The 12535-nt window shown below is 49.1% G+C and overlaps 1 protein-coding gene across 2 annotated transcripts in view; it reads right to left on the bottom strand.

Moving 5' to 3' along the window:
* LOC147703388 (C-terminal-binding protein 2) overlaps positions 1–12535 on the bottom strand; it is a 182237-nt gene that overhangs the window by 97181 nt on the left and 72521 nt on the right. The window contains exons 4-5 of one of the 2 annotated variants that reach the window (XM_086931830.1): positions 3635–3730; positions 3361–3515 (exon numbers count right to left, since the gene is read on the bottom strand). In XM_086931830.1, coding sequence (XP_086787956.1) covers positions 3361–3515; positions 3635–3683 — 204 coding nt within the window. In that variant the 5' untranslated portion in view covers positions 3684–3730. Of the gene's footprint in view, positions 1–3360; positions 3559–3634; positions 3731–12535 lie in introns of both variants that reach the window. The other variant, XM_086931829.1, reaches the window with a different exon arrangement.

Below are 12535 nucleotides of genomic sequence, written 5' to 3'. Positions count from 1 at the left end.
GGGGAGAAGAAGAGAGCACCGGAAAGGGGGGGGGGGAGAGGGGAAGAGGGCACCGGAAAAGAGGGGGAGGGAGGAGAAGAGGGCACCGGAAAAGGGGGGGGGAGGGAGGAGAAGAGGGCAACGGAAAGGGGGGGGGGAGAAGAAGAGGGCACTGGAAAAGGGGGCGGGGGGGGAGAAGAGGGCACTGGAAAAGGGGAAAGAAAGAGGGCACCTGAAAAAAGGGGGGGGAAGAGGGGTAAGGAAGGAGGAGGAAAGGGGGGGGAGAGGGCATGGGAAAGGAGAGAGGGGAGGAAAGATGGCACCAGAAAAAGGGAGGGGAGGAAAGAGGGTACCGGAAAAAAAGGGGGGGGGGGAGAGCACAAGTGGAGACGGAGAAGAGGGCACCTGAAAGGGGGGGGGGGAAGAGAAGAAAAAAGGGCACAGGAAGGGGGAAAGAGGGCACTGGAAAAGGGGGGGGCACTGGAAAGGGGGGGGAGAGGGCACCGGAAAAGGGGGGGAGAGGGCACCGGAAAAGGGGGGGAGAGGGCACCGGAAAAGGGGGGGGGGAGAGGGCACTGGAAAAGGGGGGGGGGGAGGGCACCGGAAAAAGGGGAGGGGGTTAAGATGGCACTGAAAAGGGGGGGAATGGGAGAAGAGGGCACCGCAAAGAGGGGGGGGAATGGGAGAAGAGAGCACAGGAAAAGAGGGCGGGGAGAGAATAGTGCACTGGAAAAGGGGGGGGAGAAGAGAGCACTGGAAGGGGGGGGAGAGAAAAGAGAGCAACGGAAAAGGGGGGGGGGGGGAGAGAAGAGAGCAACGGAAAAGGGGGGGGGGGGGGAGAAGAGTGCACCGGAAAAGGGGGGGGGGGAGGAGAAGAGTGCACTGGAAAAGGGGGGGGGGGGGGGGAGGAGAAGAGTGCACCGGAAAAGGGGGGGGGGGGGGGGAGGAGAAGAGTGCACCGGAAAAGGGGGGGGGGTGAGAGAATAGTGCAACGGAAAAGGGGGGGGAGAAGAGCACTGGAAGGGAAGGGGGGGGGAGAGAAGAGAGCAACGGAAAAGGGGGGGGAGGAGAAGAGTGCACCGGAAAGGGGGGGGGGGGGGAGGAGAGGAGTGCACCGGAAAGGTGGGGGGGGGGGGGGGGGAGGAGAAGAGTGCACCGGAAAGGTGGGGGTGGGGGGGGGGGGGGGGGGGGGGAGGAGGAGAAGAGAGCACCGGAAAAGGGGGGGTGAGAGAATAGTGCAACGGAAAAGGGGGGGGGGGAGAAGAGTGCACCGGAAAAAGGGGGGGGAGGAGAAGAGAGCACCGGAAAAAGGGGGGGGGGGGGGGAAGAGAGCATCGGAAAAGGGGGGGGGGGGAGAGAAGAGCGCACCGGAAAAGGGGGGGGGGGAGAGAAGAGGGCACCGGAAAGGGGGGGGGGGGAGAAGAGGGCACCAGAAAAGGGGGCAGGGAGAAGAAGAGGGCACAGGAAGGAGGAGGAAAGGGTGCAGGGGGGGGAGAGGGCACAGGAAAGGAGAGAGGGGAGCAAAGAGGGCACCGGAAAAAAAGGGGGGGGGGGCACAAGTGGAGAGGGGGAAGAGGGCACCTGACAGGGGGGAGGGGATAAGATGGCACCGAAAGGGAGAAGAGGGCACCGGAAAAGAGGGGGAGGGCGGAGAGAGAAGGACACTGGAAAAGGGTGGGGGGAGGACACTGGAAGGGGAGGGGGGAGGACACTGGAAGGGGAGGGGGGGGGGGGGAAGGACACTGGAAGGGGTGGGGGGGAGGGCACTGGAAGGGGGGGAGGGCACTGGAAGGGGGGGGAGGGCACTGGAAGGGGGGGGAGGGCACTGGAAGGGGGGAGGGCACTGGAAGGGGGGAGGGCACTGGAAGGGGGGGAGGGCACTGGAAGGGGGGGGAGGGCACTGGAAGGGGGGGGAGGGCACTGGAAGGGGGGGGGAGGGCACTGGAAGGGGGGGAGGGCACTGGAAGGGGGGGAGGGCACTGGAAGGGGGGGAGGGCACTGGAAGGGGGGGGAAGGGCACTGGAAGGGGGGGGAGGGCACAGGAAGGGGGGGAGGGCACAGGAAGGGGGGGAGGGCACTGGGAAAGGGTGGGGAGAGGGCACTGGAAAAGGGTGGGGAGAGGGCACTGGAAAAGGGTGGGGAGAGGGCACTGGAAAAGGGTGGGGAGAGGGCACTGGAAAAGGGTGGGGAGAGGGCACTGGAAAAGGGTGGGGAGAGGGCACTGGAAAAGGGTAGGGAGAGGAAACTGGAAAAGGGTAGGGAGAGGGCACTGGAAAAGGGTAGGGAGAGGGCACTGGAAAAGGGTAGGGAGAGGGCACTGGAAAAGGGAAAAAGGGCACAGGAAGGGGGTGAGTTAAGAGGGCCCAGGAAGGGGGTGAGTTAAGAGGGCCCAGGAAGGGGGTGAGTTAAGAGGGCACAGGAAGGGTGTGAGGACAGAGGGCACAGGAAGGGGGTGAGGACAGAGGGCACAGGAAGGGGGTGAGGACAGAGGGCACAGGAAGGGGGTGAGGACAGAGGGCACAGGAAGGGGTGAGGACAGAGGGCACAGGAAGGGGTGAGTTAAGGGGGCCCAGGAAGGGGGTGAGGAAAGGGGGCCCAGGAAGGGGGTGAGGAAAGGGGGCCCAGGAAGGGGGTGAGGAAAGGGGGCCCAGGAAGGGGGTGAGGAAAGGGGGCCCAGGAAGGGGGTGAGGAAAGGGGGCCCAGGAAGGGGGTGAGGACAGAGGGCCCAGGAAGGGGGTGAGGACAGAGGGCCCAGGAAGGGGGTGAGGACAGAGGGCCCAGGAAGGGGGTGAGGACAGAGGGCCCAGGAAGGGGGTGAGGACAGAGGGCACAGGAAGGGGGTGAGGGTAGAGGAAGGAGGAAGGTGGTGAGGGAAGAGGGCTCAGGAAGGAGGAAGTGGGTGAGGGAAGAGGGCACAGGAAGGGGTGAGGAAAGAGGGCACAGGAAGGGGTGAGGTTAAGAGCGCACAGGAAGGGGTGAAGAAAGAGCGCACAGGAAGGGGTGAAGAAAGAGCGCACAGGAAGGGGTGAAGAAAGAGCGCACAGGAAGGGGTGAAGAAAGAGCGCACAGGAAGGGGGAGGACAGTGGCGGTATGGGGGTGAAAGTGACAAAGGACGGGATAGGGAATGTAAATAAATGAATAAAACCCCATAGCTTGCACTCGCCGCATCGAGCGCAAGATGTTAATGTATTTTACATTCCATATCCCGTCGCTTTGTCACTTTCATCCCACCACGCTTACCTGCACAGGCCGCCACTAGGGCGGGGGGGGGGAGGATAGGGGGAACAGAAGTGGGGGAGGAAAGGGAGCATAGAAGGGAGGTAGAAAGATTATGATGGCAAGAAAGGATGTGGTCTTCACTGATGTCAATATGTACTTACCTTTTCATGGATCTCTTGCGTGGACTGCGCATCACAGAACGCCACAGTCGCAACATCCTTCAGGATGGGCATCTCCACTGTGCAGTCTCTCCCATCGAGAAGAGCCACTAGTGGCCGGGCGGGCATCGGGCCGTTCAAGATGGGGGGCCGGATCCCTGCAGAGACCACACACACAGTGACTGGCTGCAAAGTGCGAGGCTGAAAGGGGAGGGGGGAAGAGTGTGACAGAGACAAAGAGATTGAGTAAGTGAGGCGCGAAGAGCGCAGCTCATACCTTCACAGATGCGGTCGAGGCGCTGCCGTTTCACTTTGTGTTTGTCCATGGTAAAGCTGGTGTTGACAGCTGCTTCCCAGAATCCCTTGGGAATCTCTGGAACAAAGAGGTAAAGGGTCCAGAATAGAAACCCACATACACCAACAGTGCCCCTGGCAGTGCAAAATGTACAAGTACTACTAAAAAGACATCATATTGACAACAAAAACGACCGATTCAAAACATCCAGTTTCACATTCAAAGACAAGTCATGAATTCACGGAGGTGGCCGCTTTTGAGGAAACTGAAGGTTGTATCAATCTAAAAGTATCCCCTTCAAAGTGGTCACTTTGTTAATTTATGTTGAAAATGAGTTGCTTTAAATAGGTCCTGGTTAAGCCAACTGACTGAAAAGCTTTTCCATTTTAGTTACCAAGTGCCCGCTCTGGAACCTGCAGTAATGGTCTGTACCTTTTCAAAGACACGCTGCTGAAAGCTTAGGTCTTCCTTGTTTGTTTCATTCACACTAGAGAATGACTGCTTCCATATGGCGGAAAAACATTTGAACCAACTTTAATTCTAAAAATGATTTGGCAAAGCTGAAATTAGGGTTAGTGTTTTTTAAAATAACAGTCACAGTGATCTTCAGATATGCACTGAAACGATCATGTTTATAATAAGAAACGATCATGTTTATAATAAGAAAAAGTAAGATTGACTATTTTATTAAGCACATATCTGTTTTTAAAAGTTTAGTGGTTCAGATTATTACTGGAGTTTTGCTTCTATACCTAGGTGATGGGTTTACATTGCAACTAGGTTTACATTACAACTTTAAAACTGGGCTAAGTTGCGCAGTTATAAATTCTGCTTCATTCATTCAAAAGTAATCCGTACTGAAAAATGAAATACAAGGCAGTATCATAGGAAAAAGTAAAACAAAGATGGACAAATAACAGTGCCCCCTCATTTTAGGCCTTAATGTGCAACAGATTTATTTCCGTCCTATACAATGAGTAGCTAATAGCAGCAGACCAAAATAAGCAGTGAACTTGTCACTTCACAAAGTAAATTCGTTTTTATAAACATATTTTAATGTAATTCATTTTGAAAGCAGTTGGAGTAAAAATAAAATAAACCTGTCCGGTGTTACAGTTGAAACAGCCATTTCAGATCTATATTAAGAATAAGTGTGCAGTTAAAACCAAGTTACTTACCTCGGGTAAGGCCTTATCTGGTAGGGACTATTTAACTGCAGATTCCTCACCTTCAAATATTTCGCAGCAGTTAGACTGGATCTGGAAAATCTTGACCAATACCTCCGAGCGCCAGTAGGTGGCATCGACTGGTCCTGAATCAGTGTTTGAAGAAAGAAGGAGCCATTATGAGCACCTCTCCGGTACACTGACATCTGTTTTTTTTTACCGATTTCCACGCCAAAAACGCAGAGACACGTAAAAACCATTGTGACCAGTGTGCAGATTCTAATGGAACCTTCTGGGTGAAAATCCCGTTCAGCAGAGCAGGGAGGACAGGAAGGTCTGTGAGGAATCACCAGTTGGATAGAGTCCCTACCAGAAAGAGCAATACCAAAAGGTAAGTAACTTGGTCTGCTGATCGAGATCTCTAGCCTGACCTTAGAATAGATACCTTCCAGGCAGTGGGTCTGCGAACTGGTTCAAACCAAAAAGTCCTGAAGGACAGAACAGGCAAAATGCCAGTCTCGACGGACCCAACTGTCCCAGCAGGATCGGTTTGAAAACGTGAGGAGGGACGTCCATGTAGCGGCTTGACAGATACAGGACAGGTACTTACTCCTGTGTGCCAACACAGTAGTAGCGGCCTTAGCCCTGATGGAATGAGCCCAAAAACCCTCATAGGGCTGCCTTTTAGCTAGTGTCTAGTAGACCTGAACGCACAGTATAACCCATCAAGATATGGTCTGCTTCTGCAGTCTTTCCTTTTTTCCTCCAGTGAACGAGATAAACAGCTGATAGTCCATACAATGGTCTTTGATATGATCAAATGTAAAACAAAAGAGCTTCCTTTAGGTCCAGGAGATGGAGCTTCTACTCTTCCTTGGAGATAGAAAGTGGGGCAAAAAAGGTAAGTAGAGTGAACATCTGCCCAACATGGTAGGAGGTGACTACATTTGGCAGGAAGGAGTCATGTGTAGTAAACTACTTCTCTGTGGTACTCTACTGATTAGAATGTTGATGACATCATAGAATGCCTGGGGTGACTCTCTGGCTCTTAACGTCAGTTGATCTACTCAGGCTGAGCTGATGAGCTGGCTCCTGGTGGGGTTTTATCTGTCTTACTTCTGTACCTGTAATCTTGGAAGGAACTTACATTAAAGGAACCTATATCTACAGTGGACTCCTGTACTTCCTTTACTACATTTTTGCGACATTTCTTAAAAGGATGAACCTACGCGTGAACTAAGTACAAAGGATGACTAAGGAACTAAGACAAGGTACTAAAGACTTTTTGCAATTTCAAATGTCAAATGGTAACCCAAAGGCAACGCCCCAGCCAACCCCACCAGTGTCCTGTACCATCTGGACAGCCTACAATCTGGGCGTAAGTTACTTGATGAGCTGCTGTCTGGATAAAGTCTTTCCAGCAACGCTCTTCCCTGAGGCCTGTGGTATTTATCTACTTTATCTGGCCTTCATTCTGAGTGGGAAGCGTCTTGGTCTCACGGTTGGTTCTATCTACTTCATGAGTCACATATGAGGATGTTGGCAGTGCGCAACTGGGAGCACTCTTTAAGTATCAGCTGGATTGGCAGTTTTAGTGACAATAGCACCAAACTTTAAAAAAACAAACTTTCTTCGAGCAATTACTCTCTCATTCACTAACGCTAGTGGTGGCATCTAGTGGAGGCACCTGCGCATTTTCTTGGGAGTTGTAACCTGTACTAAGTTTTTGGTGTTATTGTGCCCCAGATTGCCTTCTTTTCAAGCGCCAATGTAACTAACGGATTTGAGCTACACACGGACGTCATTTAAGGTGAGCCGTTGTGCGTGTTTGAGCAGGCTGGGCGCACACTGTGTTTTGCCGGCGAGTGGGGAGGCACTGTTTTTGCTGGTTTTTTAAACTGAAGATATTTGTGCTGAATGGCAGTTCAACCGCTGCTTTTCTCATGCGCACAGTTACCTGTTTCGTGCTGTCTCCATCGTCGACCGTTGGTCACAGGCGATCTTCCCTGCTTCCTGCCTGCCGTCCATCTGATGACGTCTCTAGAATGCTTCGGCGTATTGATGAAGCCGCATTCTTTGCTCCTGCGACGCCTTCCTTGGAGAGACGTCCCTCACGCTCCTTACGCCTCTATGACTGACGTGGCGGCCATTTTGTGTCTGTTTGGTTGCCAGGACAACAGCTTGCTCCATTTCCCGTGTCTCAGGGCAGCTGTTTGTTTTCTTCACGACGCAGTTAAGTGGGCAAATTTAACTATAGAAGTCGGAGCGCATCTTTTACATTCCACACAAATCGTCGTTTTCGAAGGTGTTTATCAAGCTCTGGTGCCTGCAATTACCGGCAAGGGAAAGGTTCTGAGGGCAAGTGTTTTCTTAATTTTCCTTACGATGCAGTTATTTTCGGAAATGTTTCTGTGGAAGGTGGAGCACATCTTTTCATCCCTGGACTTTTCTTCGGTTATGGCATTCAGTAAACGACCTAATACCTTGTTTGTGTGGCAAGTTTCAACTTTGACTGTGGACAGCAGTACTGATCTCACTTCAATCTGTAAGCCTTCTGCTGGGACACACCAAGTTGACCTTATGTATGTTCTGTTTGGTTTTTCGTCTGGACGTTTGGATCCCGGGTGAGAAGTCGCTCACCGGAGCAAGATTTATTTATTTATTCATTTATTTATGCACATTATTCAATATAGTTTTTTTTAGAAAGGGGTGTGTGGCAAACTTGTCTTGCTCTAATTTAAATTCTGTATGGTGTGTTGGTCATGTCCTGGTTGGATGTTGCCGAGTAGTCAATTCTCATCCTTATTTTTTTTAAGATTGGTTTTCTCAAATGTGTGCTTGGTGGTGTGTGTGTGGGTAGTCAGTGCCCCAATGTCTCTTTGATTTTGCTTCATTTGTTTGGTGGTAGTCCATGCCCCATTTTTGTTCCTAGGAATATGGTCCTACGGTGTACCCTACATAGTCAGTGCCCCAATGTCTCTTTGATTTTGCTTCATTTGTTTGGTGGTAGTCCATGCCCCATTTTTGTTCCTAGGAATATGGTCCTACGGTGTACCCTACATAGGGGAGGTTGTGTGGTTGTGTCTGAGTGGGTAGTCAATGCCCATTTCTTTTAGTTTGTTGAGGTAGTGGTCTGTGCGTCCATGCCCTACTTAGGGGATGTTGTGGATTTTAGGGTAGTCAATGCCCATTTCAGTTCCCAGGTTTCCTACCCTGCGGTGTACCCTACTTGGGGGATGTTGTGGATTTTAGGGTAGTCAATGCCCATTTCAGTTCCCAGGTTTTCTACCCTGCGGTGTACCCTTTTGAGGGGAGGTTGTTGATTTGTGGGTAGTCGATGCCCTATTTCAGTTCCAGGTTGTCTTTCCTGTGGTGTACCCTACTTTGGGGAGGTTGTGATTTTTAAGTATTAGTACCCTGTGTTCCCTATTTTTGGTGGAGATTGTTTAACATCGTTGCTTTTTGACACTCTGCTTCCGTCAAGGTCTACCTGCCTGAGATTCGTGGCCAAGGGTTTCATGTCGGTGGGACTTTGGGTGAGGAGTTTTTATTTTTCTCTGTCAGATTCTTTTGTTAGGGGAGCTTGTAAAGGGTCTGTGTCTACGCTTGCCTTTGTTTTTTTCAGGGGGTTTTCTCTCTGGTGTACCCAGTTGGCAGCGTGACCATTTTTCTTTGCTACTCTGCTCTTTATTAATCTATGCCATGCTTTTACTCTAAGGGAAGGGGATGTGGCATATAGTAGCATTTAGTGGTTTCTTTCCATCCAAATTTAGCATGTTATTCCATTTCTGCTCATACTTATGATTATAGTATTTCCGTTCATGTAATCATACCTCATGCAGTACTTGTTGTACATTATTTATTTGCGTACTTCATTTTTGTACTTTTATGCAAATGTCACACTTGAGGTATCTTTGTCTATGTTTTCTTTCTTTTCTCATTCTCTAAGGAGAGAGGATGTGTAGTAAACTACTTCTCTGTGGCGCTCTACTGATTAGAATGTTGATGACATCATAGAATGCCTGGGGTGACTCTCTGGCTCTTAACGTCAGTTGATCTACTCAGGCTGAGCTGATGAGAGCTGGCTCCTGGTGGGGTTTTATCTGTCTTACTTCTGTACCTGTAATCTTGGAAGGAACTTACATTAAAGGAACCTATATCTACAGTGGACTCCTGTACTTCCTTTACTACATCATGCACTCGTAGGACCAGTTTATCAGGGAAATAGCAGGTGTTGGGAAGGTGAACTGAAAAAGCTTGAAGCTTGCTGACCCGCCTGGCCGATGTAATTGCCACTAAGAAGACCATTTTTAGAGTCAAGAGGCGCAGAGCTCAAAGGGAGAACACATCAGAAACGTGAAGACCAGATTGAGCTCCCATTGGGGCATCATAAATGGGCTAGAAGGGAACAAGTGCTGTAAACTTTTCATGAACCGTCACATGTGACTTGTAAAGAAAAGTTGGTAAGGCAACTGCAGGAAGGCTGCAATGGCTGAGAGGTAACCCTTAACAGTGCACAGGGAAAAGCCTTGCAGTGCTATAGATAAAACAAACCGGACACCTCCAGCAGGTGGAGAAAGGGGGCCACATGACACAAGGACCACCAGGAGACAAACTTCTAACAACGGCAGGTATATATCATTTTTAGGCTTTCCTGTTTTCACTTTCTATTTTGGGTAAAATCTGGTGGTTTTTTTCCAGTGTTTATGCAGTGATTTCAATACCTTAAAAAAAGACAGTGCTTTTCAGTGGTTACTCATTTTCATGCCATAAAAAGCTGAAGAAACAGTGTTTTACCGGTGTTTATGGAATGCTTCGCTTTTATTATTGCTCACATTCTTCACAGATGCATGGTATATAGACTGTGTACCTCTCTGGTTTATGCTCCAATAATCAGTATATGTGTGCCAGTGCCATGAACAGGAACATATGGTTTCGATATATAGTAATAAAGATGTGCCATGTCATCCCCATATAAGAACTAGTAGTAACATTAATACTAGGAACTTCCAAAAACTGTTTTTTTGCAAAGTCGCATCCTATCAACGTACAAGAAATTATTTCTAAAATCTGTGCTTAATACAAATGTGAGGTTATCTGGCCAGCGTGGAAGCAAGACATGGCTGGCCCAGGAAGCGGTGTCAAGAGCCCCAAAGCAGGGGGCGCTGGAGGAATGGGGCTACGAGAGATTACCTAATTTTAATCAAAAGGTGAGATGGGACAAGAGAAAGGTCAAGGCACATGTGTTTCAAAAAATAAATGTTAGATGCTGCATCTGGAGCTTAACATGTTTTCTACAATTAAAAGAAACCCATTCATTGACACATTTTTATGCTCTCAGATGTGCAATCCTATTGTAACTTTCTATAACACAGATCTGTGATTGAGAAACACTATAAATATAGGTATTTATTTTAGGAAACCGAAGTGAGAACCTGCGGTTCAGGGGGCATCAAGGGAGGACACATTTAATTTAAAATTTATTTTATCTCAAAAAGTCTACAACAAAAACAATCTTACTGGAAAATATTTTCTGTGCACAATTTAGTTCAGAGGATTACCGAGCCGTTAATCCCACTACATGGCTGCCCTCCCACCCCCATGGAGTCTGTTACTGTTCTAATACATTTATTGTTTTAAGGTGCTTCCTTTTCTCTCCATGTTCCAGAAATTTTTTTCCAAAACAATGCCCTTCGCTTACTTAGTAAACAAAAGTTGTTAATATCTTTTCTGGCAGGCAGCACACCTGAGGTGACCGGGATTCCAAGGTTTGTTAAAAAAGCAAGAACTTTTTATGTTCTCTTGTTAGTCATCAGGGTTGTTAGGCAGAATGTTTCTGTAACAATACTGTGCATCACAAAGTTTTATGATCCCCAATTCATTATATCACCTCATGTAAAATGAAACAATTCTATAACACAAAGCCCTCGTATCTCATGGCTACAAGCTGATAATGATCACATGTTGCTGAGGGCCAGGTGTTGCTCTGGCTCTCGAGCCATTCACACCTCGGCCCCCATGTGTTGGATCGGCCCAGCAGCAGTGTTTTCCAAAACCCCCTCAGGCTGCTGCATGCAGGCCATAGTGGGTGGGCGAGGAAGATGTATGCAGAGCCTCGTTAGGGGCCAGGTATGGTCACCTCGGCCCCAGTGTCTTAGGCTTTGGTGGAGGGAGTGTACCTTTGCTTGGGCCTACCTTTGCTGGGCCTGCCTTTGATGCAACAGTATCCCAGCGCCTGCTCAGCATCCTGTGATTCTGGGCAACTCGCCTAATCTTTAAAGGCCTACAATAAAACTAAACTTATCTGGTATGTAAATCGGCACACATGTAAATCTCTCTTGAGCCCTTGGGACGAGATCACACTATATAAAACTACACACAATATCTAGTTAGATATGCTACTTTAACCTTTGAGACTGCTCTCCAGGTTTATTTCCTTGCTATTTTCGGTCCCAAAAAAATGTTTTTTGTGTGCAATTTTTTATAGCGTAAACTCAACCCGAAGGTACTGGAGTGCTTTACATGAGCGCTGTTTTTTTGTTGCAATCTAGCTCTTTGAATCTGTGTTCTGTTAATTTCCAGTGTGCCCATCTGTGACGTGAACTACTGTGAGCCAGTCACGTTCAGTGGTTCCCGAGCTTCCTTGGTGTCAGGCATGGCTATGTCACCCTTATTAGATATTAAACTCGCTTTATGTAACAGTTAATCACGAACAGCAGTGTTTAAAATATTGCTTTTTATAAAACCTTTTTTGGGGGTAAAAGTGCGCTCTGTAAAATAGAGAATGCAGCAGTGTCCTACTGCCACACCCAGGCTGTAGTTATTTACTGAGACTTGGACTGCCAGCTGTGCACCTATCCCAGAAAAACAGATAGACACAGGACTATGACATCTTGAGAAAGACTTAAGATGTGCATCCGGTCCTCTAAGAAGTAGCTGTACTTGAAAGCGCAGGCACATGACCCGGACAAAGAGGCCCAACACTATGGAGGTAGTCTCAAGTGCGTGACGTGCAAAGGCCTGGACATGATCATTAAAGAGGACTCCTATACCTCCATATTCATTTTACCTTCGCTTTTCTGCCCACAAGCCAATAATGATCACATGTTTGCTAATTGTTTGATGTTTTAGGGTCTTGGTGACCCAGCCCACAGAACACTCCCTGCTGTCTCACTCCCCTGCCGTACTGACAAACTGAAGTGAGACTTTGGGGAGGGGGGAGAACAGCAGAGTCTGTTGGGCCATTGTCACCTCAGAGACCCCCTCCCCTCCATCCGAGCCAGGCTGGGGGCCGGGTGTTGCTCCGGCTCTTGAGCCATTCACACCTCAGCCCTCTATGTGTAGGACCGGTCCAGCAGCAGTGTTTTCCAACCCATTCCTCCCAGTCAGGTCGCTGCATGCAGGCCATAGTGGTTGGAGGAGGAAAAAATATGCAGGGCCTCGCTGTGACCCAGGTATTGTCCTCTCGGCCCCAGCGTCTTAGGCTTTGGTGGAGGGAGTGTGCCTTTACTGGGGCCTCGCTGTAAAGTGACAGAACCCCAGCGCCTGCTCAGCATCCAGTGATTCTGGGCAACTCACTTAATCTTTAAAGGCCTACAATAAAACAAAACTTTGTCATGTATGCATTCGGACACATGTAAATCACTAGTGCCTGTGGGCAGAGATCACACTATATAAAACTGCGCAAAATATCTAGCCAGGTTTAGTACAGTTTCAT

This window comes from Lissotriton vulgaris, chromosome 7 (assembly GCF_964263255.1).
Source record: "Lissotriton vulgaris chromosome 7, aLisVul1.2, whole genome shotgun sequence".
NCBI classification, from domain to species: Eukaryota; Metazoa; Chordata; class Amphibia; order Caudata; family Salamandridae; genus Lissotriton; species Lissotriton vulgaris.
The sequence above is the reverse complement of the archived record's forward strand: the minus strand, read 5'-3'. Positions and strand labels throughout refer to the sequence as shown.